Raw genomic sequence first — 19,143 nt, forward strand, 5'->3', positions numbered from 1 at the left:
ACAGTGTTTGTAGCAGGTATTTGGCCTTGTTGACGATTACTGTGTGCCAACCTATTTTGGAATAGCACATGTGAATAGACTATACCGGTATACGTCTATTTTAGATATGTGTTTTTGATATGTTTTGGTTTCTTTATTAATTGGTCGCTTGTAGAATGTAGCTGTTAATTTGTTAATTTGTTCGTACCTGCAAGCCAATTTATTCGATATACCATTGAGTTTCATAGTTTTAACGTATTTTTAAATAATTGAAACTGTAGAGATACTATCATTTAAATTGATTGGAATACATCCAGGAAACCAGAATGTTTGCTCATTTATAGAAACTCTAAAACCAAAAGTAAATCTTCTTATTCTATGCTCAGTCGTTAATGACGTCTACAGAAGGTATTACTCGTTTAATTATTCTAGTTGTCATCGGTTCACCCGATACCAGTTGTTCGACTGATGAGCGCATATCATGGGTATGATATAATATATCCCTCAATTACACTGACCTGCAGTTTTGTCTACTAAATTAAAGTGCAATTCGCCAATCACTCTCTCGAAGCGTTTTCTCGTTTTCTTGACGCCCTACAACTTTACAAGCACCATTCTGATTCGTGCTCACCCAATCCGCCTAGTAATCGGGCTGATAATCGCGGGAGTCGGGACAATTAATTTTCCGACGTTCCACTTTCGTATCCGTCTCTTTATGTGCATACTGCATACTGTGTTTCTTCTAAATTTATAACCATGTCATTCGACATTCCTTAGTTTCGCACGTTTTAATAATCGAGCAAAATAACCACGTTCAATACATTGCAATAACTCTTTCGGTCCATCAATCAACAACCTAATTGGTCTATTTTTAATAATTTAATTTAATTTTTTTTTATTAATTTAATTTCGGTAACTCTTTCTGACTCCTTATCTCCTTTAGTAATGATCTCGCCATGTGCCTCGTGCGGTAAAGCAGTCTACCCTACAGAGAAACTAAACTGTCTGGACAGGACATGGCACCGAACCTGCTTCAAGTGTCAGGAATGTGGAATGACCCTTAACATCAAGAACCATAAGGGGTATGAGAAGAAGCCGTATTGTAAAGCTCATTATCCCACGGTTAGTGCTATTGCAATAATTAACTTCACACATCACTTCCGGTGTTTTAACTGAAGTTGATTCCTCCGTCTGGCACAGGCTCATTCTGATTCACTAGCATTTAGTAAAATATTACATTTCTTGTAGAACTAGGTACAAAATTAATCGAACCTAGATAATTTCCCAGAGTCTTAGGAAAACACTTTTTTCCTAGGTGAAATACACCCAAGTGGCAGAGACTCCAGAAAACAAACGACTCAAAGGAAACTCCGACGCGAACAGTAAAGCAAAATACCAGGCAGAATTCCAAAAACAAAAAGGAACTAAAATCTCAATCTCCGACGACGCTGCTGGAGAGCAACTCAAACAAGTTCAAGCCTTTCAGAGCCATTCTCAATATCAGAAAGAATTTAAAGAGTCAATCGTGGGTTCCAAGACATCTGTAGCACACGATATGGACAGCATGAGATTAAAGCAAGTACAGGAGCAATCCAGCAAATCGGCTTATCAGAAGGAATTTAACGAACAAATAAAAGGATCTGCAACCGCAACTACAAACGATATTAAAGGAGCCTATCTGAAGGACCAACAGAGCATGAACAAGTATCAGGAAGAGTATAAGAAGAACATAAGAGGAACTAAAACCTCGGTAGCTGATGATCTCATGGCCAGTCACTTGAAAGACGCACAGACCAAGATATCAAGCATTGGGTACAAGCAAAAGACTGTCTCCGGGTCATCCAGACCAACTTCAATGATATCAGAAAGTGGTTCCATTGTTATTGAGGACGAGCAGGTTGTTGTGAAGGGTTCCTCTGAAAATGACTCAGGTATGTGGAACTTGGAAACATACGAATTGTTAAATCAAAAGTAGGGATTTCTAGATAGTAAGAGGAAACTCTAGACTATCTCAAATATTTCTCACTTATCAACTTTCAGGGTTCGAAGAGCCAACCAGCCTGTCTGTCCCACCAGAATCTAACTCAATCTCTACCGACCCGGATCTGACACCAGTAGTAAATCATGAGTGTGAAGATGATGTATTTACCACATCAGTTACTGAAACTGAGGTTCCTCAACCTGTGAAAACAGTCAATGGAACAGAGAACAGAGACCTTGAATCGAGTGAATTGTCAGAGTATGAAGTGGAGAGGTCGGGAAGTTTCACCTCTAATTGTAGTGCAACATCCTTTCTTCAGAGATCACCATCTGGACAGGAGTTCAACACCACAAGTACGTTCCTTAGAGAATTTTGTAGTACACTTCAGTACATCTGCACTGTAAACATAGTAATATACTATTTAATACTATATACTACCGTCAAGATCCACAAATTGGTCATTATGCATTATGATATTTGAAGCTTCGGTATTTTATCTAGATTTGAACAATAAAACATTTTCGATCGAGTGCAAATCAGTGGGCCTGAAAAACCGCGTATTTCTTCGACGATTTTCTATCTGAAACTCTTATCTATTCCACGTTAAACTTTTTATATGTTCTGCACTTTTTTGTATAGGATTGGGGAACAAACTAGAAATTCTAGACAAAGACCAACCCTCACAACCGACAGAAGTTATTCACCACCAGACTATAAGTTTGACTAAGTCTGAAGAAAGCTGCACCAAATTACGGGCCGTAACTGGGTTGAGCGATGAAAGTACAGACACATTTGAAACTGCTAGGTCAACTATCTCTGATAGCAAAGATAGTGATGTCTTGGGGGAGAAAAAGAGGTCATGTGACATCGTCAGTGATGAAGAAGGTCATAATATTGAAAAACAGCAAATGAGCGAAATTAGTCCATCCATGGAAGTTAGCTACCTTGAGTTTGATAGAATCTTTCCAAATGGAGACTCCCAAGATCAAATAGACCCACTAATAAAGAGTAGTGGTATTAATAATAGCCCCGTCCCCACAATGCCACCAAGAGTTAAACCAGAGGTTCCTAACTCAGAACCTGCTGCCACGAAACAAGGGAGGCGGTCCAAACTGCCATTCCTAGCGTCTTTGTGTCCGTGTTGTACCATATTATAGGGTGAGTGATCAGGTGATATTGTAAAGTGTAGTTGTGAAGTGTCGGCTTGAAGTACTAAATCTAACGCAGTATAAACTCCTTTTCGCATGGAACTGTTGTTGAAAGGTTTGGAAGTGAGAGTGTTGGCCCGAATTTCTCGTGAAGCACCTCAAGGTTTACACTTATCTTTGGTCATCAAACTGCCTGAAAACTAAAGGTCTTGTCTAGAATTTCCAATCTTCTCCCTCCTTATTTTTATCACTCGAAAATGAAAGCTCGCATTGCTTTTTGACTTGAAGAACCATGAAACTGGGAATCTACGAAAGCAATAACGAATGCTCACACTCACATTGTCAACAATTACTCAATTAACTATTGTACTTGTAGAAACTTTATGAACTAACAAATTAAACTTCCAGGTACGGCGTCTCCCGTATCCGTGTCAGTCAGTAGAATGAAGAAAATTCAAAAAATGTCCGAGAGTATAAACGTGTTCAGAACAACTCTAACCCAAGGAGCGCTACGCAGGCTTATCAAAGACGACTGAAACTTCGAAAATCATTAAAATACAGAGTTCAGAAATAAAAGCAGTTGATTGTTAACTTGGGAGTTAACGAGTTGACGTAGTCAGAGTGGCGACAAAGAGAGACACATACAGTGAGTGTTTACGCGGAGCATCTATATTAAATTGTAAATACGTTAAATTATTATTATTAGATATCGTCCTACAGTTTTTATGATACGAACTTTAAAATCTGAGATTTTAAAAATATTCTTATTTTGTGTAGTTCAAAAACAAAAATCATGAGCACCATGTAGATTTAATATGGATGCATGTAAACACATAGAGATAAAAAGACAGGATTCCGAGTAAATGAACTTGAGCAGTGGGAAATGTTTAGTAGCCTGAGTTGTATTCTTGAGTTGAAGCTCAGGAAAAGTGGACCGTACTCGTGGTTTTGGATCTCAAGATGGGTATTGCTGATTGTAGTTAATTTTCCTTTCGCCAACATACAAGTGTTTTAATTTATTTTGTATTTAATTCGGTGCTGCTTCTGGTTTCTCAGATGAAATTCCCATCAATTAAAAATGAAATTCATCATCTAAAACACAAATAAAGTTAAAAGTTCAAGATACATGTTATTTTCTACAATTCTCAAATATTTAAATATGCAATTGCAACTCTCTAAACATAGGGTCTCTAAAAAGTACAAAAGATGTGTGTCCATACCGACTCAAATAAAAAACAATCAAATCCGCTTGCTGAAAATGCATCGAAAAAGCGCTTGATTGTCTCGCGATAAAAGTAATAACCGTATCAGGCTATCTTCTGAATCGGTAAAGCAGGCTTCCTTGAACCATATTATATCGTAACTTACTGAGATATAAGTTAACTGAAATAAAACATAACTCTTAGTTATAAATTTACCCATTGTCAATCTGGGTCGTCCAAAATTAATCAAAATCCTTAAAAAAGGTAAATGCTTTTTAAAACACTTGAATACCTTGTGTAATGTGTGCATAGCAGTGTATGCCGATACCAGTGACACAATTTTAATAACACCTGAGTAAAAATGACAAATATCTCTGACGTTAAAGTTAAGCTGTCACGACAGGAAGCTTTCTTTGAAAATACCAATTAGTTGTATACAGATCTCACCCCACGTGACAGCTTACTCTTCAATGGAATATTCATTTTCTTGTCAATGGAACGAAGTTAATGTCTTCTTGTCACAGTCTCCAAGTAATGTGGAATTCAACATATTATTCAACAATCAACACCAACGTATCTCTTTTCATTAAATCTGCCAACTTAAGCTCATATCCTAACCTAAATCTGCGAAACAAGGCTCTCTTTCTTATTACATACGTATGTCAGTAATGTCGTAATATTGCGTGACAGAAAGATCATTGTGTGTTACACTTGTCCTTGTTACTGTTCACGTCCTTATCCTTCCGGCTCCTCCTTCTGAAAGGAGCCAGGAGAGTAGGGTTAACCTCTCTGTCTCCCTCCCCACCCTCAGTCCTCACTACAGTCCTCACCACGTCAAACCCATGCGGAGTGAGTTTAGCGCCTCCCCGTTCTAAGGAGAAATTCTTGCGGTTGTTGTCCTCTGGAGGTGGGCCGCAGTCTACAGCTCGTTCGTTGTAGGGGGAGTTGAGTTCAGGGGGTAGGGCATTGAATCTTTCCTCTTCAGATGGGTTTAAGTTTAACTTGGGTGCGGAAGTGGGGTGGTTAACATGGGTTCCTAAGGAGTCTATTTGGGACATGGATGATGCGTGCGTCGCTGGCTTAAAATCACGGGGTGATTTTCGCACACCGTTTTTTATCAAATTGATTTCGCTGTCGGAATTGCGGTGAGAATTAACAACACCGTTTGTGCGAGGTCGCATTGGCGTCGTCATCATGGATTGAGGTTCAAAGTTACTAGGCCTATGCTCCGAAGTGGACGTTATCTGCGAGGTCGGGGGAGCAGTAGCTACCGTTACCCTCCTTGTGGGTGTGGCAGGTATCTCATCTAGTCTGTCCCTCGATCGGGTATGAGATGGAGCAGGTCGCCTCCCCAGGAACCCACTATTCTTTGCGGGGGTGATATCTGTTTGTGATCTCTTCTTGGTAGAGATTGGAACCGGCAACTCTGTCAGATCATGGTTTGAAACTATTGAGGTAGTGCTGCGTTGGTTAGCTTCAGAGAATAAAATGCGGTTAGCGACATCGCTTTTGAGATCAGTATCTCTGAGTCGGTATCTGGGAGAGAAGCTGCCAGAGTCTGGGCTCTGTGAAGGATTCGAGCTGCTGTCGGATTTCATAGGAGTTTCCTGTACGATGTAGTTTACGCGGTCCAGTTCTGTTGGTCTCTGTCTTGGTTCCGGAGTCGTATTAAACATCTGAAAAAATGGTCTTTAGTGAAATTGGGCACGACGATGTTGCAAATAAGAGTGACCCAATCACGCTAATGATAGGAATGATAATTATATTGTTTTCCCAAGACTTTGGTAGCGTTTTATACTGGATCAATTCGACGTACCATGTGGACCGGGCGACGCGCGCATGCATGCATTAATGCGCGGGTGATGGCGCGTTGACAGTAAGCTCAATTGCTTTCGCGCGTTCCATATCAAATAAAAGAAGACCCTAGTCAAGATATTAGTGGCCAAACGGCCAAATTGAGTGTACTAGGCAAGTACTCTAGGTACCTTAGATCATAAGTATCAAACGAACTAAATTCAATTTAAAACGCCCGGAGATTTCAACAAGTAAACCAACTTTCTTTTCAGTAAAAATATTACCTCATCAGTATTCCTGCACTCTAGTTCACGCCTGAAAATAAAGACACAGTTTACAGGCATGCTGATCTGTTATTAACCTATATATGGCTAAGTAAAACGGTTAAATCGTTAGGCGATGCTTTTATACCCTAAAGATCAGAGTGCATATATTGTTGTAGAAGTGCCTCTTAGATATTGCATAACAACTCACCGTAATTCAACGATCTTCTCCCGCTGAAATTCTTTCTTTTTCCTTAATTTCAGCAGCTCTTCCTTTTCTTTCATCAGTCGTGAGACAAATTCTTCCTTCATGTACTCAGTATCTAAAAATTTGGATGACAAATTTATTTCCAAATCAATGAAGTTACATAGGTAGTACTTTACAGACAATGTAATGATTCATAAAACTTAAAGTTCACATTTAGACTCGCTACAAATGCTGAAACGGTTTCTCAGGTAAACCAGACAGAGTTAGTAGTTAAACTAGACTCAGTTTGTGTACAGGTTTATTATTCACCGTGGTCAGAAGAGGGTGGTATGTTGCCGAGCGTGTACTGTTTTCCACTTGTACGGGTTATGGGGGTACGTGCTGTGTCCATGATACTGGGTGTTCTTAACGGGGCTCCTGAAAAAGGAGGAGATCGTGTTACTACAAGTTCATTACATTTACAGGTGATTACCTGTAGCTCGTAACACTTATTTTGATTACATTTCGTTACGTTTTGAATCTACCGTTAGTTTTCTAGTGTTCTTAAAATATGAAAAAGTAAATTGATCATGAATAAATAAATTTTGATGCATTCAGAAGGATATGAAAAGAATGAGTTCTATGGTTTTAGGCCCCACTTCCTTTAGCAAATAGTGGAGTAAGCTCCTCATCATATTTTAATAAGAAACCATATTCTCATTTCCTTAGATAAATAATGGAAGGAATTAGATGCCATTGCCCATTACGCCGAGTAAATAATGCGTATGGCGAGACATACAAAGCACGATTTAAAGCAGACTCAGAAGTCAGAACCACTACTTTAATTAATTAATTTGGAGAATATGGCAGCTAAAGGGGCACGCCCCAATTTAAGTTTATTTAAAATGACACTAACCATTTCTTGCGAATGATACTTCCTCTTGATTGTGTAGACTGTGACCACTCCCCTCGGATCTCAAACTGTGGCGTTGTCACGTGGTTAGCAGACATATCAGATCAGTTTAATAAAACTCTAACCTTTAAAATATGCTTCATAGTTGGGCGCGTTAAAATGGTAGGTATTTATTGCGCAACATTGCCATCTCTCTGTCGGTCATCGGGATGTTTATTACTTTGAGATTTTATAAAAGTGTAGGTATTGGATTCCTAACTGACAACTTTTGGATGTAAATGGGACTGATACCAATTATTCAATTACCTCATATTAGGAGAGCTAGTAGTGGCTGTAGATGTGACAGTACGTGACGTCATCACAAGACTGCGTGACGTCATTGCGTCATCATGTGATGTCATGAGAACACCTCGTGACGTCATCACATCACCTCGTGTCGTCATCACATCACCTCGTGTCTTCATCACATCACCTCGTGTCGTCATCACATCACTACGTGACGTCATCGCATCATCTCGTGTCGTCATCACATCACCTCGTGTCGTCATCGCATCACCTTGTGTCGTCATCACATCACCACGTGACGTCATTGCATCACCTCGTGACGTCATCACACCACCTCGTGTCGTCATCATATCACCACGTGACGTCATCGCATCACCTCGTGTCGTCATCATATCACCACGTGACGTCATCACATCACCTCGTGTCGTCATCATATCACCACGTGACGTCATCGCATCACTTCGTGACGTCATCAGATCTGAACGTGACAAGCTCGATTCCCCACGTGATTTTACTCCATTTTTCAGGGGGGTCAATCTCAATTCTCCTTTTTTGTTCATCTTTCGTCTCATCTCAGGAGTCTAGAAGCAAATAATGTTAGTTCAAGCATTTATAATTAATTTATAATTAATTTATAATTAATGCATCAATTATATTCAACAAGCATTTATAATTAATGCATCAATTATATTCAACAAGCATTTATAATTAATTTATAATTAATGCATCAATTATATTCAACAAGCATTTATAATTAATGCATCAATTATATTCAACAAGCATTTATAATTAATGCATCAATTATATTCAACAAATGTTAGTTCAAGCATTTATAATTAATGCATCAATTATATTCAACAAATGTTAGTTCAAGCATTTATAATTAATGCATAATTAATGCATCAATTATTTTCAACAAATGTTAGTTCAAGCATTTATAATTAATGCATAATTAATGCATCAATTATATTCAACAAATGTTAGTTCAAGCATTTATAATTAATGCATAATTAATGCATCAATTATATTCAACAAATGTTAGTTCAAGCATTTATAATTAACGCATCAATTATTATATATATATATGTTAGTTCAAGCATTTATAATTAATGCATAATTAATGCATCAATTATATTCAACAAATGTTAGTTCAAGCATTTATAATTAATGCATCAATTATATTCAACAAATGTTAGTTCAAGCATTTATAATTAATGCATCAATTATATTCAACAAATGTTAGTTCAAGCATTTATAATTAATGCATCAATTATATTCAACAAATGTTAGTTCAAGCATTTATAATTAATGCATCAATTATATTCAACAAATGTTAGTTCAAGCATTTATAATTAATGCATCAATTATATTCAACAAATGTTAGTTCAAGCATTTATAATTAATGCATCAATTATATTCAACAAATGTTAGTTCAAGCATTTATAATTAATGCATCAATTATATTCAACAAATGTTAGTTCAAGCATTTATAATTAATGCATCAATTATATTCAACAAATGTTAGTTCAAGCATTTATAATTAATGCATCAATTATATTCAACAAATGTTAGTTCAAGCATTTATAATTAATGCATCAATTATATTCAACAAATGTTAGTTCAAGCTTTTATAATTAATGTAATTAATGCATCAATTATATTCAACAAGCATTTATAATTAATGCACCAATTATATTCAACAAATGTTAGTTCAAGCATTTATAATTAATGCATCAATTATTATATATTCAAGCATTTATAATTAATGCATCAATTATTATATATTCAAGCATTTATAATTAATGCATCAATTATATTCAACAAATGAGTCTTACATTTTACTCTTGTTCATTTTACACATTTGCTCACATCACTCACAGTCAGCCGCTCTGACATGGTTAACCACCTTCCTTGTGTTGTTGGTTAATCATATGAGCGGGATATAAATACCTCATTTCATTTCATTTCATTTCATAAATAGACATATATTTCTGCTATTGTTGCTACCTGACAGGTTGGTCTAGATGATTTACCTACTTCTAAATATTATACATAAATATTCAGCTACAGTCTGCTTTATAACCCTTGTATTGCACGACGCAAATATAACCATTTGAGAGATCACAGCGATATACACCAAACCGAGGAAGGCAGGACAGGGTCAGTTATTCAACCGACAGAAACTACTTAAAAGTGAGATCACGGACCATCAGACCATGATAGCGTGTTGAATTTCACCCAAAGTACCAGAGTCCAGATTGACCAATTTTGGATAATGGGCGGGAAATGGGACATGGCTCTGCGTAAAAATAGGTATTATAACCCGATAAAGCTTCAGTGACATTAGACCTACGCTGTACGTACGTACGTACAAAATAAGGCTCCAGTTTAAACCACACCCTTTCTGCATGTCATGCTGTCATTGCGACAAGGAGCACATAGTTCCACCCAACTTCAGGGTAGCGAGAGCATGCAGGGCGGGTAGCTAATATGTACTAGATATAATATTATGAACTGTGTAAATAAAGTCGACTTTAACCTCACAACCTTGTTCCTCTGAGACATTACTTGTTTAATAATAGTACGCACCATCCTGATTTATGATTTACTGGACCGAGAATACTTATCACATGAACATGAACATTGATTAAATTCCTCTGGCAAGATTCCCAGTTAGTTTAATAATACTATATGCTAGAAGTCTCGTGAATGTTTTCTAAATTTTAACTCCTATTTTTGAAATAAAACTCTTCTGTTATAGCGATATTTAGGTACAAACACCTGCACCACCGCTGTAATATAAAATCAGGAATATCTTTAGCGGCAATGTTTGGTAGTAGTGCCGTTGACTGACAAAGTGCTTAAAGACCACTCAAAAAATCCGAGGTTTTCAAGCACTTTTGACACATTTATGACAACTTGTGGCATTTAAGGGTGTTCAAAAAGGGGGATTCTGGGAGCCGGCGATTGATTCTGATGGTTTTTAGGGATAATTCTTTACCCAAAAAATAAATTTGTTGGAAGGATTCATAATTTCAAAAATGTGTCTTTATAAGCACATTTTCCAGAAAACGGCAGAGTGTTGTCCGTTAGTAAATTATAGCAACTGTAGCTGACACATTTTTTCAAGATATTAAACCTCTAGAGAACTATTTGTTGCTACTAAGAGAAACCCTACTACAACTAACTAGAACTTAATATCTGAAAACGTTTTTAAAGCGCCATAATATCAGCACTAGAAGTATACCAGCAGCACTAGTAAAAGTAAGATACTAGTTTTACAGCACACAGACTTTTTGACTAAACCTGCCCTAAACCGGCCTTAAAGCGGCCAAAGTATCATCACTTCAATTTGCTAATTAACACTTCTAACAAAACTGACTAACACGTTTTAATAATAACAGTCAATATTTTGTGCTGTACTAAAGCTTCAAAAAGCTCTATAAAAGTTATGAAGAACACGTCAGTAATTTCATGGACACTGGCTAAAAACAAAGTTAGTGTTGACATCCACTCATTTGGGCTTGTAAATCCGTCACTAAGAAATTGACATTGTACTCTAACAATACTAACAGCGACACTAAATAAATAGCAAGAAAAGTTTAAACAAGATCATAATTATTAGAATTAGGGTCAAATTTACACAGCGATATTATATAATATAATAAGAATACAAAATAAAAAGACAAACTGACCCCTGCTTCAATCTTCAGCTTGAGAGCTTGCACTGTCTGCGCACTGCTCTGACCTCTCGGAGGGGGAGAAGGTAGTATCTCCATCTTATCTCCACTCTCTTCATACCTGTAATTAGCTAATTAAGTTACTAATTAAATTAGTTACTAGTTTGCTGACTGATCGTGACTGGGGTGTGGTATATAGAGATTTAGTGGACCAAGTACCATGTGGCGACGAGAGAAAGTAGGTTTACTTCTTGGTCGAGACTAATTTTTGTTTTATTAAATAATTGATTTATTAGTATTACAGAGCATTCTGCTGTATATTTTAAAATAAATGTAACATATTATTATTATCTACAAGACATCATTTGCATTCTCTTGTAGAGTAAATATGCCAGTATTTGCAGAGTATTCTGCCATTGAGCAGAATTTGTCTGTGGGTAGTTAAAGTTAAGACTAATTTCTGGATGTTAATTATAAAATAAGCTGTTTCTTGAGGATAATATCAACAACAAAGCATTGAAAGTACAAATAATTTCAACGCCCTAATTCTGGAAGTTCATTACCCGCGAAGATAACGTAAAAGTTTATAAATTAATTAACTATTTGCCACAATTAGTAACTTGTAGAGTTAGCAAACTAACTGAATTACACTAAATACAGCCTCCCCCACGTTAGCATACTGCTCTGATGACGTCACCCAACTGATGACGTCACTAACTGATGACGTCACACCCACCGTTTAAAAGTATGAGAACATGAATTGGCCCTACAACAGTGACCTCTGGAAGCAGAGTGGTTACAGTTAGCTTGTTGTAGACAACACCCTTCATCTCCCTTCCTGTCCTGAAATAATAACACAGTTTAAGTCACGTGGTAATTAACTATTTCCACTTTTTCGGCGATGAAATTTATTTTAGTAGTCTCTCCAACTCCCCTCCAAATATGTTCATTTATTGGGGTGGTCAGAAGATGTGATGAGACGAAACTCAGCATAGGTACCACAACTTTCGTCTTGGTAGATTCCAAACACAAGGAAATTTTCCTTCTGGTTGGTAATATACTCAATGATGGAAGTATAGTGTATTGGCTATGCCCCGCTTACTAGTTTAGCTCTTTCTAGTCCCCTGCTACACGGCATGTAAACAGGGATTGGCAAGTTAGAGGCGGTCCGTGTAGGCCTTACACTGTGCTTCCAGCAATACTCATAGGTAGGTCACATAGGTAGGTCACATTCGTTATCAGTCGTTACGTCCACCTCCAACCCCCACCATTGATAAACAGTTATTTACATAATAGTATCACTTATGTATCATAATTAAGTTACTTATGATTAGATTAGATTTTTGGATAACTTCCTTCAAAGTCCCACTGTGTGGCCCAACATAATATTATAAATTTAGTGAAACTGTAGAAATTAAAGTAACAAAAGATGACGTAAATAATCAAATAAGGTAATTTAATTGAGTGCGATGTGCTCGTCATGATTTGTGATGTAACACATTTACACATTAGACTGTGTAGTATTGTGCAGTACTAGGACTGTACTAAGAGGAGTACAAGTTGGTCTGTTGCGGTTCTATTGTAAGAACACGCCTACATTATATAGTGTGGGCAGTAATGGTAGTGGGATCCAGATATACAATAGATACGTAATAGATTCGTTAAAATCCCAGGCACCTTAACAAATACCTTATAAAATCGATAGTCCTAAATATAAATTAAATTCATAGATGATACGTACGAACTCTACGAACTCCTCAGTGACAACGAACTCTACGAACTCATCAACCCAAAATTACGAACTCTTGAGGAGTTCGTTTTGTACAACTTACGTAAAATGAAATTAAACAGAAATTGTATTTACAATTCAGCCAATTCAACACATAACATACGATTGTAAAACAACTAAATATATTGGTACTCGAAACTTCTACCACGCGTCGCGTGTACACTGTACATTTCACAGTACTGGTCGATCGACTGGAACATTCTGGCGCCAATAGTTTGCGCGCGCACGTTCCCTGGACACGTTGCAGAAAACTTCAACTTGTACTTCTGGCGTTGCGTTTCGTTTTCTTCTGCTGTAAACAGCTGAGATCACACCGAATGTACATTGTACATTCAGTGTTCATGTACGATGTATACATTTTATTTTGCCATGTACAGCAGACTGAACTATTTGAAATTGAAGTGCACTGTGTATAGACTTATAGGTATAGTTGATGATTCAAATGTCATTGTAGGTACAACTTTCAGCAGTAAAGTAGACAGTGTACAGTACTACAGTAAAGTTGATATAATAATGTACAGTTTATAGTTATCTGTATGCATAGTTTGGTACGTGATAATGCCTGCCAAGATCGTACAGTTGGATTTCTAATTTCTTACTTTGCTAATTCTTTGCACTTTGCTGCGTCCTTCGTTGTTAGTTAGTTAGCTCTACAATTGCGTACACACTTTCCATAAGATCATGCGAGAAATCCTGAGCTGATTACTTTTAAAAAAAACATTTTCCTTTTTTTTTTTTGAAAAATTGACTAACGAACTCCAAATTTTGAACGAACTCCACGAACTCTACGCCAAAAATCAACGAACTCCGCATCTATGATTAAATTTACAAATTTAAAGCAGTCATTTTGTTTATTTTCGATTAAATATATGCTAAATTAAAATTTCGTTTTCCCCATGTTCACTAAAGTTTAATTATCTGCAACCAAAATCAAAACTAAATCCAAACCTTTTTCTTTTTAGATTTTTTGCGACGTCTCCTGAAATTTTCCGGACTGAATCTAAAAACACGTCGTTTGTGCTGTGCAAGTGATTTAAGAGAAGGCTTCTTCACTCCCCGGTACTTCTCCGCCACGTGACTCTTTTGTGTTGATATCTTATTGAACAAGTGCACTAGAACTTTCACCCTGCCTCGGCCCTGCTTTAACTTTACACAATTAGCACACAGTAACACCCGTCGATCGTGCAATGTTTCCGCGAAATCAAACGACTCAGCAGACGTTTGCTGGACGGACAGTCGCTTTAGAATTACATTCTCCAGAGTGGATCTCAGCACCACAGCAGGTTTGTCGAATGAGCCAGGGGATGGTACAGGACTGGGTGTTCCCATTTTCTGCTTTCTTTCTAGTAAATCTCGGAGAAAAGTCTTGTGATCTTCGAACCAGAATTCCCGGTCTGTTTCAATGTGGAACTGCATGAGGTTTTTGAGGAGGTTTATGTCTTGTAGTAGCTGAGTTTGAGCTGATATGAACAACATTGAGCCGGAGAAGTAGATTTTGTCTCCTTTATTCATCATGTCCGCTTTGTCTCCTTTATTCATCATGTCCGCTAAAATCACTCTAATGAAAATGTGTACTTGAGTTGCGTTATTAGATACTAATTGTCTCCTTTATTCATCATGTCCGCTAAAATCACTCTAATGAAAATGTGTACTTGAGTTGCGTTATTAGATACTAATTGTCTCCTTTATTCATCATGTCCGCTAAAATCACTCTAATGAAAATGTGTACTTGAGTTGCGTTATTACTCTGAACTCGTGACTGCGTTCAACGATACTATTTGCTGCTCCCAAAAACAACAAGATACAACAACGACAATAAAATTGTCTATAATACTATTATAATTAAAAAGGCGAAACAAAAAAAATGGAACTAGAAAGATATTCATCATTTGCTCACGAAAATCAGTCCAGTTGAGATTATCAATAATAATAGGACAATACTAAAAAAGATCGATCAATAAAAGTAACGTAAGATTGTGAGTCATAATCATAAAGACTTCCACACTATTGAGGAGTATGATGAACAAGCATTAAACTATGTGCATTGTGCAGTGGCCAGTGTACGAAAGTAAGCAGAAAGTGACTAGAAACAAATTACATGCTCACGATGAAGCACAAATAAAAGTGCCACCAAGAGAAAGATGAGTCCTACATAACGCAATATTAGTTAACTGTACTGCGTCATTAAGTTCTTTAAGTAATTCTTTAACGTAAATACTGAGCTCTCACAGATTAGCGTCAATTATAAATCACAAGTTAGTAACTATTTAGTAACTAGTAACTAGTAACTAGTTAGTAACTACCGTTATCTAATCACTAACTAGCGTTATCAGTTACTAAACCATCACTTCAGCCGCGACTAGTTATTATTAAGAATCAATACTTCCCGCAATCAGACAACGAATAGTTATATCATTAAACGAGTCAGCTATATTATCATCTTACTACTCTTTACTAGAGTACTCCCAGACAGTCATAAAAACTTAAAGACTCAACTAAAAAAAGGCAAAAAGCAAGGTTTTAACAGCTGGTGAAGGTAAAATTCTACAAAGCTTTGAAACTCAAAACCAATTGTCTCACGTGGGGTTGACGAACGAAATACAATACACAAATTTGTAACTTTTCTGTGGGACTTTTCAGGGGCATGTAATAGCATTACGTATCAAATCGTGTTATATTGTACGTATCAAATCACTAAAACTGACTGGCTAGCGAGACCGAGGAAGTTGGTATGAAACTTATTAACGTCAATACAGATAATCAATTCTCAAGAGAGATAAGGCTGCCAAGAAGTTAACAACTGTACGGCTTTTTGGATTACATGGAAATGCAAAAGACATTTACATTGCCTTAACAGCTTACAAATTAATGATTTTTGGAGTCTGGAGAAACGCGAAATTGGGATAAACGATCCCCAAAGTTCATTAATCAACGTACAAATATTTATCAAATTTTAGCTTGTAAAATTCCAAGCTGAGGTTAGTGGACAATTTCCTGTAATAATAGTAATATTTATAAAGCAACAAAAACATTAAATAATGGGCTCCTCGCACGAGTAGTCAAAAGCATACACTCTATGATAGTTATTTGTAGTCACAATTATTAACAGTATAGAAGTCACTAAAAGTCAGTAGCAGTGCCCAAGTCAGAGAAGGAACGTCTTACAACTACAGAAACTTGACTGCTATCACTCTGAATTCATTTCCCTATATACCCTAGACTTATACGCATTCCGACAGGGTCATCAAATTCTACTGAATATGTCAGAGATTATGGAATTAGTGTCTCCACTGAACCATACCATATAAGCCGAGATTATGGCGGACAGAAACGCAAAGCATCGGAAATAATCAACAACTGTCACAAGTTAAATTGGATGGGGGAGATGTCACGATCCAGTAAATCAGTTGATCACCATATAAAGATAAAATTTAAGATCAGTTGCCAGTTATTTTGGGATTTGCTCAGGTTATGATGTCGTAGATCTGTGATTCTTTGAAACAAGTTTGTTGCAGAGGTTGAGGGGGAAGAGGAGGTTGTCAAAAACGTATTATTTTGTCGTAATTAAATTGTCTTGTCTAAGTATTTATCTTTTTGGTATTTATAGAATTCAATTTTCAAACTCCACATATATAACCATGATACCAGTAACCAGCAGTCAACAAAAATAGCACTGAGGTTAGGATACTCCTGCTTCTATTTTTGTTAAATCTCTATTGAAACTCTGCCCAAAAATGTCTTGAAGTTTAGTCAAGTCATCAAATGCCAAGACCACGTATAGTTGCACAGTTTTACAGTTTTACAGTTATATAGTTTTACAGCTGAGAAAAAAGTGGAAATAATATAATCGTAATACCTTTGCCAGCATCGAAGCAGTCCCGCACCTTCAACGTCAGCTCCGCAAGAAAAACACCATCTTGTTCATTGCTTGTTTCCTATGAAAATTGTTAGTCATATAAGTGTACACGTAACACAATTTTATATGTAGCTAGGCAAAATCATAATCAGGTACTTCGGCTTAAATAAATCCGAAAATAATCACGAGAATCCAGATAATAGTTTTATAGCGATAAAATTATTTCTGACAAAAAACATTATCAGTGACAGGGATTAAACAAATAACAAGAGTCAATACCCAATGTTTATTTTACAAAGTGTAACAAGTTGTTGATATTAAATCACCATAATACTGCTATAATAACAAAGGTAACACTTGGAGTAATGACCTCATTATTTAATTAAGCTATATCATTGTGTTTCTTTCAGGTGGTATCCCAGACTTACAATTTATTTTGGGTCACATACATTTAGTATTTTCAATTTTTTCGTGTTTCTCAATATGATTGATTGATTGATATAAATAAATAGATAAATAAAGTCGAGTTTTATACAGCAATTTATCTTTGTTTGAGTTATTTAAGGAACTATGGAAGATGCTGCGAAGGATGAAGTAAATCATATCATAAGGCTGTTAGTAATACACCCTACTAGGCTAGGTAGGGCCTGTCGTGATATCATGGATCGCTTAGGTTCCACCAGGATCTGGTAGTCCTCATAATTCTGTATTTCCCTAGCCTTAGGCTAGGGAAATACAGACATACATATCAAACATAATTGTGAATACTGCCCTAAATAAAATGTAAACATGAAACGGTAAACTATCAACTTGTCGTCAATTTATCTATATTAAATAATATGATGTCATGAATAACGTATTTGAATTAATTTAATTTACATAACATACAAATGCACAACTTAGCATTACACTGCTTGATGATATTACAAAAATCATGAACATATTATTCACTTTAATTATATTAAAACTAGTACCTAATATGATTAAAAACAAACGAGGATAAAACAGCAATGACCTGAACACCGATGACCGAGGAGGACTTTAAATTTAGGCTGTCAAACAGAGAAGCAATATTGTATCATAATATTCCCAATTTCGAATAAGGCTGTCACAGTTCTTTCTTATTATGAGAGGCTGAGCACTGTAATTATAGAATAGTATCGAATGCAGATTAGTCATCAGAACATTCATGTAAATGGCAAAGAGTGCCCATGATCTAATCAGTTAATCAGTCGAAAAGACAGTGGTATCACTAACTGTGATCTATGATACTATTGATCTCACTAAGTCCCGATTTTCTTGAATTGTGCAACTAAAGCAAAATATGGGTTGGTATGTTACCAACTGTTAAGAATGATCAACATTCAGAATTAATTATCAATTTGTCTTTTTAGCCAAAGCTTTTTTCAGACCATTACAAATGTATACTTAAATAATTTAAGGAGAGTTCTCTTCAAATTATAAGACAATAGGGATAAAAATTAGGACCTACAAAAATCAAAACAAAATGCAGCCACCTAATTTGATGCTTTAAAGCTTTCTGTTCTCCTACGATTGACTAGAGAGGAACCATCTTTGGCAAGTATTAGGAACTTAGACCATTATAAATACCTTGCTGTAAGTTTGCAAGGCATGTGGACTAAGTGGGTTGAGAGTACTCGACTTGAAAGTGGGTGTTGAGAATCCTCAACTAAACTAAAGATAATAACGTCCATAAGATGAGACAGCAGAGTGAGTAGTAGAGGCTGAAGGAAAAGAAATGTCACAAGGAGATGGGCAGGGAGAGTATTATAATAATCATCTTTATGATAGTTCACCAATGGCAATTTGTGCTAGAGAGCGGCAGTGATGCTGTCATCACCATCATCTCTTAAGATAGACCAACATGGTTGGTCACTAGAGGAATGCTCTTGTAAGGCATGCAAGGCAGGGGTGCAGGAAGCAGGGGGCCCCCCATAAAATCTGGGCAAGGGGCCAAAAGGGCCAACTTTTTTATTTAGGTTTCTAAAATGTTCAAATACTTTTTCAAATATTATTTCATACAGATAATGGATAGCCTAATATCA

General features: G+C 36.5%; 2 protein-coding genes across 2 annotated transcripts; one reads left to right on the plus strand and one right to left on the minus strand.

Moving 5' to 3' along the window:
• The first annotated feature begins 923 nt into the window (after nucleotides 1-923).
• On the plus strand, nucleotides 924-4,105 carry LOC134813699 (protein-methionine sulfoxide oxidase mical3a-like). The gene is made up of 4 exons (XM_063821548.1): nucleotides 924-1,101; nucleotides 1,295-1,910; nucleotides 2,020-2,313; nucleotides 3,517-4,105. Exons 1-4 carry the CDS (start codon nucleotides 925-927, stop codon nucleotides 3,642-3,644), a joined length of 1,215 nt encoding a protein of 404 aa, XP_063677618.1. The 5' UTR covers nucleotide 924; the 3' UTR covers nucleotides 3,645-4,105.
• LOC134813698 (uncharacterized) lies at nucleotides 3,765-17,184 on the minus strand. Its single transcript, XM_063821547.1, has 9 exons — nucleotides 17,078-17,184; nucleotides 12,169-12,275; nucleotides 11,448-11,553; nucleotides 7,774-8,333; nucleotides 7,471-7,535; nucleotides 6,885-6,992; nucleotides 6,579-6,690; nucleotides 6,389-6,419; nucleotides 3,765-5,986 (listed from the first exon to the last, which is right to left on the minus strand). Exons 1-9 carry the CDS (start codon nucleotides 17,087-17,089, stop codon nucleotides 5,006-5,008), a joined length of 2,082 nt encoding a protein of 693 aa, XP_063677617.1. The 5' UTR covers nucleotides 17,090-17,184; the 3' UTR covers nucleotides 3,765-5,005.
• Nucleotides 17,185-19,143: the final 1,959 nt, after the last annotated feature.

The sequence above is a fragment of the Bolinopsis microptera genome, chromosome 4, assembly GCF_026151205.1.
Source record: "Bolinopsis microptera isolate Bmic1 chromosome 4, MBARI_Bmic_1.0, whole genome shotgun sequence".
Classification (NCBI taxonomy): Eukaryota; Metazoa; Ctenophora; class Tentaculata; order Lobata; family Bolinopsidae; genus Bolinopsis; species Bolinopsis microptera.

What these genes read in the sequence shown, in the direction of transcription:
- LOC134813698 (XM_063821547.1), bottom strand. An exon ending in AGCTGAAGATTGAAGCAGGG is followed by an intron (nt 8,334 to 11,447) that starts GTCAGTTTGTCT and finishes ATTTGCTTCTAG; the next exon opens with ACTCCTGAGATGAGACGAAA. An exon ending in GAGAAGATCGTTGAATTACG is followed by an intron (nt 6,420 to 6,578) that starts GTGAGTTGTTAT and finishes CTTTATTTTCAG; the next exon opens with GCGTGAACTAGAGTGCAGGA.
- LOC134813699 (XM_063821548.1), top strand. Translation starts at nt 925, where the DNA reads ATGATCTCGCCATGTGCCTCGTGCGGTAAAGCAGTCTACCCTACAGAG. An exon ending in TTCCTCTGAAAATGACTCAG is followed by an intron (nt 1,911 to 2,019) that starts GTATGTGGAACT and finishes ATCAACTTTCAG; the next exon opens with GGTTCGAAGAGCCAACCAGC. An exon ending in ACAGGAGTTCAACACCACAA is followed by an intron (nt 2,314 to 3,516) that starts GTACGTTCCTTA and finishes TTAAACTTCCAG; the next exon opens with GTACGGCGTCTCCCGTATCC.